This window comes from Zootoca vivipara, chromosome 7 (genome assembly GCF_963506605.1).
Source record: "Zootoca vivipara chromosome 7, rZooViv1.1, whole genome shotgun sequence".
NCBI classification, from domain to species: Eukaryota; Metazoa; Chordata; class Lepidosauria; order Squamata; family Lacertidae; genus Zootoca; species Zootoca vivipara.
This window is the reverse complement of record NC_083282.1, coordinates 58,326,339-58,342,250: the sequence shown is the minus strand read 5'-3', so window position 1 is coordinate 58,342,250 and position 15,912 is coordinate 58,326,339. Positions and strand designations below refer to the sequence as shown.

General features: G+C 42.1%; 1 protein-coding gene across 4 annotated transcripts in view; it reads left to right on the top strand.

Moving 5' to 3' along the window:
- The window catches only part of PLXNA2 (plexin A2), a 417,253-nt gene that overhangs the window by 294,744 nt on the left and 106,597 nt on the right, over positions 1–15,912 (top strand). For all 4 annotated transcript variants that reach the window (XM_060277140.1, XM_035123148.2, XM_060277141.1 and 1 more), the window contains exon 13: positions 14,562–14,713. In XM_060277140.1, the coding sequence (XP_060133123.1) occupies positions 14,562–14,713 (152 nt within the window). The remainder of the gene's footprint in view (positions 1–14,561; positions 14,714–15,912) is intronic.

Genomic DNA, 15,912 nt, shown 5'->3' with positions numbered 1-15,912 from the left:
TGACCTATAAAGCCTTAAATGGCTCAGGATTGCAATACCTCAAGGACTGCATGTCCCCATGTGAACTGACCCAGACCTTGCAATCATCATCTGCAGTCCTTCTTTGTGTGCCTCCTCCATGAGAGGTCCAGAGGGCAACCAAAGAACGTGCCTTATCTGCAGTGGCCCCATGTGGAATGTTCTCCCCAGAGAGGCATTGCCTGGCGACTTCATTGCATATCTTTAGGTGTCAGGCAAACACATTCCTCTTTTCCTAGGCCTTTGGCTAATTAAACAATCTATGGCCTCTTGATTGCCTGGATGGAGGATATGTGTATAAAAATCTCTGATTTAACGCAACTGGGTTTAGTCTACTGCACAAACATGTGAGTCACATCCATGGCTCCAGACACATTTTGATTTTTGGCCCCGTTTGCATTATGACCCCCAGAGAATTGCCCACAAGAGAAGGCTATCCTGGGGGTGAAAAGGTTTCCCATCCCTGACATAGATAATGATGTATCCTTGTTTCAAGCATAGAATCATAGACTTGTAGAGTTAAGAAGGGACCACAAGGGTCATCTAGTCCAACCCCACCATCCTTTGCCCAATGTGGAGTTCAAACCCACAACCCTGAGATTGAGTCTCATGCTCTACCTACTGAGGTATCCCAGCATCTATGCACTCTTTTGTAATTATGAACATGGTTATTATGGCAGCCCTTGCTTGTGGCAACACAGTGGCCACATAGTGTGCAAGAACAGATCAGTAGGCAAGGTGTTTTATGCCAATCTCTTAAATGCCAATGAAGCGAAAGAGAGAGACTTCAGAGCTGAGGAACGGAGAGTTTATGCAAACCAACAAGACTAATTAAGACAGGGGCTTGCAGCACCATTGTGTTATAAGAAAGATACTGCTCCCTTTCCTATATGGGGTATCTAAGAGAATCTAAGTAGGTTTTCTATTGGTAGGAGAAAATAACAGAGGTCAACCAGAGAATATTGAGAAGCAAAGCAGCTAGTAAGCATGATCTTTATTAAACTGTTGCAACAGGGTCCCCCACTCCCCCCGTGGAGAAAGGAAGAAGAGGAACCCAGAACAATGGTATGCAAGGTCTTACATAGACTTGTTGAAATCCCCTTCCCTGTAGCTGAAGACACCCCCCCCCCAAAAAAATCATACATACATGGGGGGGCAGTCAACAGCAGAAACCTGTCTGTCAGGATACCTGATAATGTTCAATCATTGCTCAGCATAGGCAGTCTGGCCATTCTTTTGTTATGGTCAGTCTCTTACATACAGTGGTACCTCGGGTTACGTACCTGATTCGTTCCGGGGTGCGGTACGTAACCCGAAAAGTACGTAACCCGAAAAATTGCGAAAACACGCTTCTGCACATGCACGAACTGCGGAGAATGCTTCTGTGCATGCATGCGCAGCGAACCCGGAAGTAAACGCTTCCGGGTTTGCGCAGTACGTAACCCGAAAAGTACACAACCTGAAACATACGTAACCCAAGGTACGACTGTATATTGATAGTTTGCTCAGCTTAACAGATACTTGCCAGACTGTATTTGCCCCTACAGCCCAAAGACAACTGGAAAGCTTTCCCCATTTCCTTCCTCCTTACAGAGGAATATTTGGGGTCAATTTGGGAGACTCAAAATGGCTTCAGGATCACTCTCCTGTACTGTTTCAGACACTATACTTATGCACGTGTGTTTGTCTTGAACATTTATTTTATATATAAAAGACCTTAGAATTCCTGTAACAATTGCAAAGAACAATTGGCTGTGGAGTTCTCAGTAAGTACTGCAAGATGTTTCTTTTTCGCTCATTCTGCAGAGCAGTGGCTGAACAAATGGCTGGAATGGCTACTTGAACAGAATATTCTTTTCACCACTTTTTTCCACATTCCTCATTAAGCTCCCTTGAATCACTCCTCACCCTCTTTATGGGTTGTTAGTTAAAAACAACAACTCTTAGTGCTTCCGTTTATTACTTTTTGACAATAAATGGTACCTATTTATTCCAAGTAAATGAGTCTCAATTAACTTCACTCAGTCATCCCCAAATCTTGACTTGAGAGATCTTGTGAAAGCACATACTGTTTATATGTCACAGAGACACCAGTCAACACTCAAAAGCCCTATCAGTTCATTTGTTGAATGAGATCCTGCAACATCTGCAGCAGCCTTGTTTTGGACTACAGCTCCCATCACTCCTAGCCAACATGGCCAAAGGTCAGGGATGATGGGAGTTGTAGTCCAAAACATCTGAAGGGCCCCAGGGTAGGGAAGTTGATCTATAGTGCATATTTTGCCATTGCTTGAGGTAGAGACCAAAGAGGGAATGGTTGCAAAAACTCAAATGTGTACATGGAACTGTGACACACATGCCAAGGATACTAAAATGGCAGGAAGAATAATCATTCTAGGATAATTGAAATAACTGATTTAAAATGAAAATGATACTTTGTGGAGAAAATTAGTTTTAGATAGACCAAAATGGGTGTTGGATATACGGTAGATCAAATGCATTTCTAGAGAAATACCACACTAAGTCCTGGTATCAATTTTGTTGCTGTTAAGTTTCATCAAGAGCTGGGGGGTGGGGGTGGGGGTGGAGTGACAAGTAGCAACTGATGACTTAGGACTTCCTGGCTCCTAGTGTTTACTTCAGATGTTTGTTAGTTTTATAAGCAAAGTGGTTCCGTCTTTGTTTCTCTATGTTCTTGTTTGTTTGGCAAATGTATAGCCTTTTCAACAGTTGTTCTCAAAGAAGGTTATAATTAAAGAAAAATAAAGTATCAATACAATTATAGCAATAATAAATAGAGTAGAGGCAAAGAGTAGGATAGAAATGTAATACTGTATATAAATTGCAATTATGCAAAAACCCAGACAATTAAGTTAATTTACTTTTATGGCTGACTAATACAAGAAGTGTAACCAGTGGGTTTTTTTTTAATCCATGGCAAAACAAATGGGCAAACATTCACACCATTATGAAGCTCATCCCACTATTAAAATGAATATTGTGTTTGTAAGTGATTATTGAAAAATAGTACTGCAGATCTTCCCTTCTACATAATCAGGGGCTAAATAAAGCTCCCTGCCCCCCATTGTTGCTCTGAAAGTACAACATGCAAGCATGTGTGAAAATGTATTTAGTTAACTTTGGTATCCCATATTCACTAGGTTTTTGGTACTTTGTTAGCCACAGCCTTTCATTTTCAATAGTTTTTAAGCAAAGCACAGATATTATACTGGCTCTTTGCCCAAGACTGAACTGTTCATCTCCTTTCTACAGCCATTAGAAACCAAGCAATGTTCCTCTCTTTCAGCTTGATTCTGTGTGACACTAAGACCCACCCTTTCTGCCAACCTGATGGGCTTAGTGCATTTTATTTTCATCCCAAGGGGTTTAGTTTCCATTTTTTATTTTTAATCAAAACCTTGAGCCCTTCTATAAATAAACAAACTTGCCCTCTCAGCATTTTAAAGTTGTTCTTCTCACAAAGATCTCTGTGCTGCATGCAAAGACCTGGAGGGTTGCAAGTCACCAGGAGCAAAAAAAAAGGGATCTGAGAACAATTTCCCCTTCCAAATGAAACATTCAGACAGATGTAACATTTTCAGAAATCAAAGATTTCACTTCCTTTCCTCAAGCGAACCAGAAGGCAAAAGCAATTCCTTGACTCAACAAAGAAACTTCTCACAGCAAATGCTGGCCAAGGTGTTTCTCCAAAATCATCCTTTAGTTAAATTTCAAAATCTACAATATCTTTATTGGGACTTTAATCAGACAGGATGTTAATCCAAACAGAGAAAGTAAGGATGGAAAAAGCTGGTTTGATGTTGACTATTCTCAGTTTAGTTATGGTCATAAGACAGAATGTGCAGGCTAATATTGCAGGCTGTATGTGTCTACTGAGAAACATGCTCCATCAACACTTACCTGAGAGTAAGGCCCATAGGGTTGCATCCAGCAAAGCCATTCCACAAGTCGAACACCTTCTGTACTTACACCAGAACTTCCTCTTCTCCTTCTGCATATCCCTCACACCACAAATCTTCCCTGAGAGTTCCCACAAACCTCCAGACAGATCTGGTGTGGGTGTGCTTGTGTACATGCTTGTGGGGTTTACAATGAGTAGAGGCGGGATGCAAAGTTCTGTTGCACAAGCGGAAATTGTTCAGTTCTCACAATGACTTTGTTTCAACCTACTGATAGCAATATAACTTACTACCAAGCGGACATGTATAGGATTGTTTTGTGAATTGGACTGGACTCTACTAGGTGTTACGATGATTTCAGATTGCCTATAGGACTGTTGTGGAAGAGAAAAGCATAATGGTTTATCCCCTGTTGGGGGGGGGAGTGTAAGGCACCTTAGTTATGAAAGAATGGTATAATTGGTTTGGTTATCTAGGAGGAAATGAACACAACTTATCTTTGTTAACAGGAATTTAAATTAGAGTTAGGAAAATCTTAGGCCACTCCTCTTCATCAACTCTCAATGTCCATGGCAGATAGTAATTTGCATCAATGATTTCCATGAGTGAAAAACAGTGAGGCTACTTAAGTTTGAATCAACCAGTTTATGTAACCTAACTATGTGGAGGCATAGATACTTAATGAGTTCATACCACTGAACTCAGGACATACTCCTGAGCACCAGGACACATGTAGCATTTCCAGTTTCTTAATCATAGGATTGTAAAATCTCTCCCCATCCTTTGCATTCTGGAGCACTAATTTGAACTCCTAGTCTAATGTCAGTTAACCGTTACTCCAGCAGTATCATTAGCTATGGTTAAAGGTACCCAGGATTCCCATTTAACCCATGCTTTGAAAACCATTTTGGCCAACCTGCGGCTTGAACCCACAACTCTGAGATGAACTATAGCTGAGATGAGCTGTGCAGGAGTGCTGTACCAGCCCTCAAAAATGTATAGTGAACTTTTGGGAAAATAGAGGAAGAGGCTGAAATTTCATCAGAGGAAGATTACTGTTATTTCCATGAAGTGCTCCTCAAATGTGGCTCTCCAGCGGATGTTGGACTACAACTCCCATCATCCCTGACCACTGGTGCTGCTAGCCAAGGATGATGGGAGTTTTAGTCCAACAACAAACTTGGTGGTCCAAGTTTGAGAAACACTGGAAACAGATCAAGGAGATGTAAGCTTTTTAAAACGGTAATGAGCCAATGGGGAGTGGAGATTAGGGGGATCTTTACTTGTTGACATAAAAGAAAAATCAATAATAGTGTACATGTTAACATGAAATCTTTTCCATCCACACAGTGCATCATTGGGATCTATTCCATGTCCCCCTTGACAGCATAAATCTTCCCCCGCTGCCCGCAGCCTCAGTGATTAAATAAATAAAAAATCAGCTTCCTTATGAACAAGCAGTGCTCTGATCTCCTATTCATTTATTTGCAGGCCTCATTAATATAACATCACTGCAACAAACAGCTAACGGGGGTTGTGCGGGGAGCAGTGTCAGGCTGAATAATGGAGTTGCTCTGCTGAGATAACAATTAGGTTTGGAATGTACTATCAGCTAAGACAGAGACAAGGAGTGATCATGCCAGGCTGATGAACTAGCTCTGTGGATGTGCTGAGCCCCTGCTGGGCTCATCTACTGGGATGGAGCCAGCTACAAATATAACCATGGAACAAAAAGAGTATGTTTTTCGTATAGCTTTGAAAGGCCACAACTTTGCTACTCTCCCCTCCCCTCTTTTGTCAGATACGGTGCTATTATGTTCAAGATGGCTTTTATTACAGGATTTGATGGGCTCATTTTTCCCCACCTGTGATTAATTGATTTTATTTATCCTCACTTTCCTCTCTCGCTTGCTATTCCGAGACCTTGGAATATATTATAATATGCTCAAAACAAAATTCTAAAAATATCACACACACACACACACACACACACACACACACAGCGCCTGTTCTCGTCCTTTTGTGGAGTATGGACTTGTGAATGTCATTGGGATGGTGTCTGTGTTAATGGGGTACATGCATCAGCACAGCATTGGCAGCTGTGTGTCAGTGATGTTTGTTTTGCTGAAGAGGTGCTGCTTGGTTTATGGGGTCCTGGTACCCACATGTTGGAATATTACTGGTTTTCCCAGTAGTGATATATGGAAGTGAGAGCTGGACCATAAAGAAGGCTGATTCGCCGAAGAATTGATGCTTTTGAATTATGGTGCTGGAGGAGACTCTTGAGAGTCCCATGGACTGCAAGAAGATCAAACCTATCCATTCTTAAGGAAATCAGCCCTGAGTGCTCCCTGGAAGGACAGATCGTGAAGCTGAGGCTTCAATACTTTGGTCACCTCATGAGAAGAGAAGACTCCCTGGAAAAGACCCTGATGTTGGGAAAGATTGAGGGCACTAGGAGAAGGGGACGACAGAGGACAAGATGGTTGGACAGTGTTCTCGAAGCTACGAACATGAGTTTGACCAAACTGCGCGAGGCAGTGCAAGACAGGAGTGCCTGGCGGGCTATGGTCCATGGGGTCACGAAGAGTCGGACACGACTAAACGACTAAACAACAACAACAACATCATGACCTGCAAGGCTGTTCTGGCCCATTTACCCAGTGCTATCCAGTTGTTTGTTTTGCACAGCAGACCACAGGATTGAGCTAAATTAATGATGATGGGAGGTTACAAAGAGGTACAGGAGCATAATGGAGTCATGGGCAAAGGCTGCATGTAGAAGGTTCCAGGTTCAATCCCTAGAATATCCAGCTAGAGCTGGGGGGTGTCTCCTGCCTGAAACCTGAAGAGCTGCTGCCCATTAGAGTGGAGAATGGTCTGATGTATAACATGTGTTCCTATGTAGCCTTGCTTTTCAGTTCCTCTTCTGCACCTGTCCTACAGGGAAAATGTTTTTAAAAGAACTCCTGTTTCAGTTTCTGGGCAGGCAAATAAGGTTGTTCCTATTATCAGCGAAGCCTTGTGATGGGTAATTAATATTTTGGAGCTTGGATGACAGGATTTGAGGAGAACCATTGGAGAACGTTTCCTAATATATGTTCGTCCCCATAGATACTTCTCCTGACTGACACCTTCATAATGATAATATAATACTTTGCCTTGCGTGGCTTCTTTTATCCAGTGATTGTAAAGGGCTTTAAATATCAGAAGCAGCTGGAGCATTGTGACATGCTGGCAGAGTTGGGATTAGAACTCACAAGTAGCAAATTCCAGGAGTTGGAGGTTTGTCCTAGAAAGCAACACCCTCCTTCCTTTCCTCTTTGCAATGGATGAATGCAGTAAGGATTACTAAGCATATTGTGTATTAACACACCAGCTAACTAGGGACTATGCATTAATAGAAAAAAGGCTCTGCATATATATATCCCTATCTGGGTAGGGAATTGTATATGCAACAGGGTGCTAATCATGTGATTTCCCAGCTCAATCTAGTATTCACAGCTACTGCACACAATCTTTATTTCTTTTTCTTTTTAAAGCTAGGGTCCCAGTGATCTGCTACCTGGGGACTGGATTCAATTCCGTTCTCTCCCCCTTACCCACTGATCATCAACACAGCTGCAGCTTTTTAAAAGGACTCTGTGTGTACATCTCTGACTGCTGTGCACATGCTCTGCTGGATCAGAGCTGAAAAGTGAAATATAGATGATAATTACAATGATCTGGCTGTAATTTGGTTGCTGATGCTAATAACACCCCTCCCCTTACCCAAAGCAAGAATTTCTATGACATATTTAATTAACATCTTCTGACACCACTGATCTTGTGCCTTTAGCAGCCTGACACATAGAATTTTAGTTTTTTCCATCATTTATCTCTGTTCTAGGAAAAACGCCGCCTGCTAAATTTCTGTGTGATAGGCTGCTGCTATACCAACTTCTGATGAGTGGGAAGGATTCCAGGAGCCAGAGGGAGCCAGTAAAGGCTACCTCAGAGCCAGTTCCAGCTAGACGTTCCCTTCTCTGCCCTCTCAAGCCTGTCCTGTTGGAAGGATTCCAGGAGGGAGAGGGAAAGAGGCCAATCTGCGTAGGGTAGCCGTGAAAGGGGGTGTGAGGTAGACCTCCTACCATACTCTCCTTATGTTTGTTCTGAACCCCAAGGAAGCAAAGCAAATACTTTTGTGGGGAGGCTAAGAGAATATCCCATTGTCATGCAACTCTCACAGGAATCCAAGATAGGTTGGTTTTCTCCATCAAATCCCACTGATGCACACATGAAGACAAATGGACTAGCCACATGAAGGGGCAGAAAGGTGCTTTAAGAAAATAAAAATGACATTTTACAAAACTAGTTAAGCCTATGAAAGGTACGCCTACACAAATTTAGGTTTGTCCTCAAAAGCAGTGCATCATTTTGGAGGGAAAGGGGCAAAGAAATGTTGGCAACATTTTGTTCTTAAGGCCTCTTGACTCAAGTTGGGTTCTGATGGATTGGCTGGACAGAGCCACCTGTCAGATGGAAATGTGCTGTTCTCGCCTTTTAGAAGTTGGAAGGTGCAATTGTCAGGGTGTTAACTACTGCAGGAATTGCTCAATTTCTCAGAAAACCAGCTTGTATATTGGGACTTAGAAAGAGCTACATGGTCTTTTTGCCTCTAGGGAATGGAAGCTGAACAAACTGTCAGTTTTTGAAGAGAGAAGCTGTGAGTAGGCCATAACCATGTCACAAAGATCACCTCAGAGCCTGCTGCTCTCCCACCCCATCTTACCAATTGTCCTGTGGGAAGGATTTCAGAGAGAAAGAACAGGCAAAGACCACCTCAGAGCCTGCTTCAATTGGACTTTCCATTTCCCAAACCACAGGGCCGTTCTGCAACCATCTGCCCAGCGAGAAGGATCCTTATGACTTTTTATATATTGATCTTACTTATTGGGGTTTTTTAGAGCTGTAGTTTGGTGTTCCTTGGAAGGATTTGTATCCTGAAAGGTAAAATATAAATAAATGAAATTAATTAATGAATATTATAGCTAGAGGATTATAGTAAAAGGATGGCAACCGTGTGGCTGGTTTTATGTCAACATGGTAATGCCAAAAGAAACCTGAAGTTGGCCCCAACTCATATAATTTACCTTGAATCTACATACAAATAGGATCCAAAGGCTACTCTTTTTCTTTATAAAAATGCTTCTGGTTTGGATACCAGAGACATGGCAGCTGGCTGGACTTTGGCCTGGTCCTGTTATGTCTAGAGAGGTCTATATAACTGGACCCTTTAAGTATTTGCTGCCTTCTGTGATTATTACTGAATTTCCCCAGCTGTAATTAATTGAATGCATCTGTTCTAACCCCGCGGCTGCATTGTGACACAGTTCCTTCAAAACTGTTCAATTAGCGGCCTCTAAAATCTAGGTCGAATGGGAAGTCTGGTTCGGGTATTTTCCAGGTCAAAACATTTGGAAAACAGAAAAGCCACACTGCGTTGTTTGACATTGTGGTAAGGTTTTGTTGACTCAAGTCAGATAAGAAACGTTACCAGCATCTAAAAATATATATATACGGTAAGTAAGCTTTTGATTTTTATGGGAGGGGCAAAGCACCTCAGTTTGTGATGCAAATGCTGCAGCAAATGCGTTTTTAAAATAGCATACGGTTGTAAGGGAAAGAACTGTCAAGAATCGTGAACCATAGTGTACGGGTGACTTGTAAACATTAGCAGCAGCAGGCCTTCAACGGTGCTTCGTATAATATAATGCAATTTGATTTTTGTATTGTGTCCTTTGTAGACACATGATGCTTTGCAAAGGAAAATGATACAAGACACACTGCAGAGTGCTAGTTACAGAAAGCGGGAGTGTAACAGACGCTACACAGTGAAGAGATTAAAGCTTTTAGTCCCAGGGCTGAATGCAGAGGGGAGGATGGGAACTAAAGCAGAGGCAAGAGAAAGAAAGGAGTGTTTTTTATAACACAATGCTGCCCTATACAGAATGGTACCTGCACAGTCAACTATATCACGGGATGTGTTTTGCATTAAAATAATATGATTTTAGACTTGTCGAATAAAGGAGCAGAAGTGAGGTGAGAAAAATGTGATTTGGCTGTGATTTGATTGAGGGCAAGAAATGAGTGAGGAAGGCTTGCATTAAGAGAAGTCATTGGGAGTGTCTAGATCCCATCACAACACTCCTCAGTTATTCCCAGCAACAATCAGGTAGACAGCAAGAGGGAGAAAGCACATGGTGTGATAGGAACAGCTGACGAGTGTTGCCATAGGAGCACCTCTCCACTGTTCCTAGAGCTAAGCAGTGGGAAGAGGTCCTGCATACCTCACAGAAGTTAGCCAAAGGCTGTATGTAGCCCATGGCACTCATATGTAAGCTAGAAGACCAACTTGTAGTGGGAGTGGAGAGTGAGTACACAGTGGAACTCAGGTTATAATTTGAGCACAGTGCACTAAAGTTTAGGAAACAATGTACTGGAGATGGTTGGTGGTTGTAGATCAGTGGTGGGCAGAAGGTGGTAAATCTCTGGGTGCTTTGCAGTAGATCAGGGTTCCTGACTCCCAATTGTTTTATCAACAGGAACAACAAATTGACTTTCCCCACCTAAATTAGACACCTGCACTCTGTTCAGTTCTGGAACCGAAAGCAATTTCTTCAGCTCAGAATGTGCTTAGAGACAACCTGATGTTTAAGGCTGACTATATATCCTTTACATCTGGCTCTGCTGGGGAGAACTTATGGTCCTAGTGAATCTGACATGGCTGTGGTCCACCCACCCCTGTTGTAGAGGGTACCTTTTCCTAGACTAGGAGCTGAAGTGCTTGTGGCAGAGGTGTACTATAAATAGACAGGTCATGAAGTAAACTCCCCCTTTTAGTATTTCAAAAAGACATTTAAGGAGGTGTGAATGCTTTGCTCCCTAATAAAATGTGGTATTTAACATTCAGTGCCCGTCCAAAGCGGAGCTTAATGAAGTTCTCCAAAGTAACTGTCAAGCCTTTTAAGGTTAGTAGCTTTTATAAAAGTCTATAAAAAGCCAGTCCTAAACCTCCCAGCAGACATTTCTGCCACTAACAACCAGCTGTAGCCTCCCACCAGCTTTCTTGTGTTCCACCATAGTAGGTACGGAGGTTGCCTCCCACGCCTGTAGGTTGTCAGGGCATGATTCAGAAGCTGAGATGTAGATGCTGGGCTAGGAGTGATTACCGTAAACGACACAGTCTTCTTAGCCAGACAGAATTAGTGGGTTTGCAGTGTTTAGAGCGCATGTGAAAATTGCAAGAGGAAATGCAACAACAAAGGCTAAAAGGAATGATTGGATTGCTAGTGACACTTTCTAAGGATATGTTGTGAATATCTCACATTGGTATGAATTTAACTTTCACATCTGGTCTCCCACAGCTGTGCCAAAAACAGGTGGCAATTGGCACAGCTGTTGAATTATTATGTTTAAACTTATACTGGAGTTACGGTCTGTTGGTGCGGGGTCATATTATATAGTATTACATAGCCATATAAAGTACAACAGAGTAAAATAACATCTTAATTCTTAAGTTTCTACCTTCACAGTTGCTGCATGAGATCATATGGAAAGCTCTTGCTTTCTCATTTCCTCCCTTCCTTTCCCTCTCTCTTATCTCCCCTGCTGTTAAAATTTATTGTAACCTCCTTTGGGCAGAGATCTGCATTTTTTTTCTTTTTTGCCTATCCTGCTCTATACAGCACCATGCAGATAGATGGCATTAGAGAGACAGAGAGAAGTAATAATCTTATATTTACTGGGTCTTCTCTTCCTCATATCACATGTGTGTTTGTGGGCACATGTGCTAATCAATCCAAGTGACGCCTGGCCGAAAGGCTCAGCCTCTTTTCTTTTTGCCTCAGCCCCACCCCCGGCCGGCTATCCATTGTCCTACCTGGCCAGGGGCAGGTCAAAGGCCAACCTGAGCCGGTGGGAGGCACCCACCCAGGTAAGCCCCGCTCGGTGCTGCAAACCCTGCCCACCTGTGGGGAAGGGAGGGCGGAAATTATTGCTTCTTGAATATACAGTAGTGCTGCACTGGACAAATACATGATGCTCTGGAAGGAATAAAGATTCTCTCTCTCTCTCTCTCTCTCTCTCTCTCTCACACACACACACACACACACACACACATACAACTTAACAAGACAGGCACACGAGTGCTGCAGATGTATCCTAAGATGATACCAAATTCTGTGCTAGAGGGGGTTAGCTATAGTCTGTTTTATGGTCCATTTGTAAAACAAATAAGCACCACACATGCATCAGAGTGAAACACGCTTAACTTTTGGGGTGATTTTTCACACTCCTTTGCAAAAGGAAGCCCAACTATTTGCAGAAAGTGCCTCAAAATCTGGCCTGTTCTTAGTTCACAACATGACAGCCACAAAATTTGCCAAGCAGTAGAGGCAGTGGAAAATTATAGAAATTTCTGGAAGTCTGTTCAGTTTTTCGGGTTTTTTTTTAAAATACTACATGCTGAAAATGTGAGAATCTCAGTTTTCCCTTCTTAATAAAATAACTTTATCACCTCTACAAATGTGGGAGAAAATTCAAATGTGGAACTATATCACAAGAGTTAGAAGCACTATAAAAGCATAATATACTAGGAACTAGATGTCAATAAAGGGCTGTAAGATGTTAGTCCTTTGCTTTGTGAGTTAGCATTATATATATTTGGAGTTTGGGAATGACACCTCAATTTTTGTTAGTCTTATTATCTCTTATTAGGTGAATATATTATTATCAGGGAATTATAGTATAACATACATAGAATTTATTTTCCATTGATGAACTGACTGGAGATCCACTAACTTTTACATAAATAAATTGGCCTAAATAATCAGTTTTAGGATCCTACTTTTGACCAATGCAATTCAGGGTTCTCAAAGATACACACAAAGTAGAGAGATTCAAACTGGTCTGTTGGGGGGAGGGGATCTAATTCTACAATTAGGAAATACCTTAAAGGACAAACAAAAATTTCGCTTTAACTTTTCAGGGTTCTACACCCCCAAACCACTAGCTAATGCCACCTAATTTTACTTTTATGGACTTTTTATCTAGTACACAAGCTAAAATTAATCTTTATTTTTGGTAAGGTGAACATTTTCCCCTTTATTTCCCTTCACAAGGAATCTGTGTGTTTTGCTTAGAACTGGAGACAAATTTGGGTAACTGCTAGATTTTACATTTTCAAAATGGGGAGTCAACCATTATTTGCTTCTTTGACCCAAAAGCCCTTAGTAATGCCTGCCTGGATATATGCCTGCAGCATATAATCCAATTAACAGAGCAATCCTAGCTATAGAAAGCCAACGTTGCGCTGCTAGGTCATGTGAGGAAGCTGCCAAGGGGTTTCAAAGAGGTGTAAGTCTCTCCTTGCCCTGTCCCCACCACCACCACCTTTCCTCTTTTGGGGGGACAACCCTGGCTCAACCAGCTGAATTGCTGCTGAGCTGGGATGAGGGGCTTACACTAGTTGAGACCCAGTTGGAAGAGCCCAAGATCAACCACATCCAAATTCTCACAATCCCAAGGTTTAGATTGTGCAGTCAGTCTCTTACAATCTGCTTTAAGGCTAAATGTAGGCTAGGCTTCAACACCAAGCCAGCTCTCCTCCCTGTTCCCTCTATTTTGCTTAATGTTAGCCCAATGAAGAGCTCCAGAGAACTTGAGTGTTTGCTCACCATTTTGTGGCATTTACATTGGTCCTAATAAAAGTACAGTATAAGTCAGCTGTGTATTTAGACTTTTCACAGTCACAGGCCATTAAGTTGTTTCTGCTACTGTAATGTTCACCGAGTATATTCAGATGGGCAGATTTCCTCATTACTCATACCTGGAAACACTGCAGATGTCTTGAACAATTTACACTTCACTGAATATTCTGTTCCAGTTAATGCTTCATTTCCATGTATCTTTGCTTAGTAACTCATTAAATAGGCACTAATCTCCCTGCAGTGATCCTCCTTTACATTTGTCCAAATCTTAAAAGGCAATTTCATGCACCTTTTTAACAGTGATTTTATCCATACAAAACAGGGGGTGCATTATTCTGGGTGGGGGTGAGAGGAGGGAGAATTGTTTTTACCTGCATAATGATACCTGGTCTATAACCTTTTTCTTCCCCTCACTAAGCTTTCTGGTATACCACACCAAAGCTATTGTGGTGGGGAGATAATTTTTTGAATATTTAGCATCATTAAAAAAAACAAAAACAGATTTCATAATCCTAAGAAGATGGTGGTTTGTGTACCACAAACTAACGAAATTATATTGACAGGGATAATTAATGACTAATTGATTTCCCCAACCCCTGCACTCTGGTTTCATACATTACTTTAGCCACCTTATGCTCCATTTTCTAGATGGGTCACTGGGGTCTAGAAATACTGTAGTATGCTCAAAGTTGTTGAAACAGTATTCACAATAGATGTTGGGGTTTTTTTTGTTTTTGTTTTGTTTTATAAATCTAGGCTTTCTACACAAACACATGCAGCTCCAATCCTTTTTTGTGTGGCCATACAGCTTTTGGCTTTCTGTGACATATAGTTTGTTTTCATTGTTTATCCCCTGCTCTGCTTCCCTCACCAGATCCTAACAGTGTCGGGCCCACCAGAGGGAGGAACCCGAGTTACAATTCGTGGTGTTAACCTGGGCCTGGATTTCTCCGAGATCGCCCACAATGTACAAGTGGCTGGTGTGGAATGTACTCCATTGGAGGAGCAGTACATTATTGCTGAACAGTGAGTTGACGTGGCGCCACCTGAACCTTTATGCGAGCTAAAAAACGCTTACAGCATTTAGCATAAATGCTGTTACCCCTTGCAACAAAGGGGGAAAGTACAACTGAATATAATTATGCTAGGAGGAACAACATGGCAGGTGATTATTTTTAAAAGTTGGAATCCTAATTGGTTATCTGAAGAGGATAAACCTATAAGTCTGGGTGAGCCATTAGCGGGGAAAGTGTATAAGCTGTGACATTCACTGGTTTAGGATTGTAATAAATGTAATAGTAATGTAATGTGCAGGACCCAATGTAACCCTCTTACATGTGTAAAAAAGCACTTTACTTCTCATATATTGGGATCAAATAGACCCCAGTTAAATCACAAGTTGTGGGTTGGTGGGGGGGGGGTTTAAAGATGTATTTGGCAATTACTCCACTGTAATGGAAAATATGAAATTGTATTCAGGATTATTGTTTATAACCCAGGGGAAAGTACCAACCTGCGCTCTTCATAGAAATATGTACGGTAGTATCTGGTGTCTTTAATGACTTCTCCATTTGAATTCATATGGGGTGTAATTCACCCCAGTAGCACTTTTGTACTTTTCTCTTGTGACCATGTGGGGGTGAGGGGGTGGTGAATGTGAACATCTCATTATGTTAAGTGCCTCAGCAATAAGACATGGCTATTGCGGGCACAAGTGCTAAACCCTATCTGTGGTGCCTACCCCTTTCCCAAAGAAAGAGACCAGAGTATGGGTTCAAATTCGCCACAACTTTAGCTTCAGAACTTGAGCTTGAGAAGTGGGAAACTTGGCATGGGCCTTGGCAGGTAACCCTCTCAGCCCGTCTGGTTGAGGATATGCAGGCTGATGAGGTACAGTGGGAGGGGACTGTAAAGCGCACACTTACACAGCCTGCCCTTCCACTAACCTCGGCCTGGGAGTTTGACCTACATACCGCTGCTCTAGGGCCAGGGACTCCCGGGTTTTGCCCTTTAACGGGCCCTGCAAACCTGATGATAGACTAATGAATGCAACCTGATGATAGACTAAAGGATACCTTGCCAAGGCCTAAAACCGCCAAAGTTGTGACGAAATGTTGTGGGGAAGGCGAAACCTGCCAATGCAGGGAAATTCCTTCCCGGTTCTGAATACAGCAACCATCTTATGACCGCAACAGTGCCCGCTGACCTGGAACGCAAAATATTAA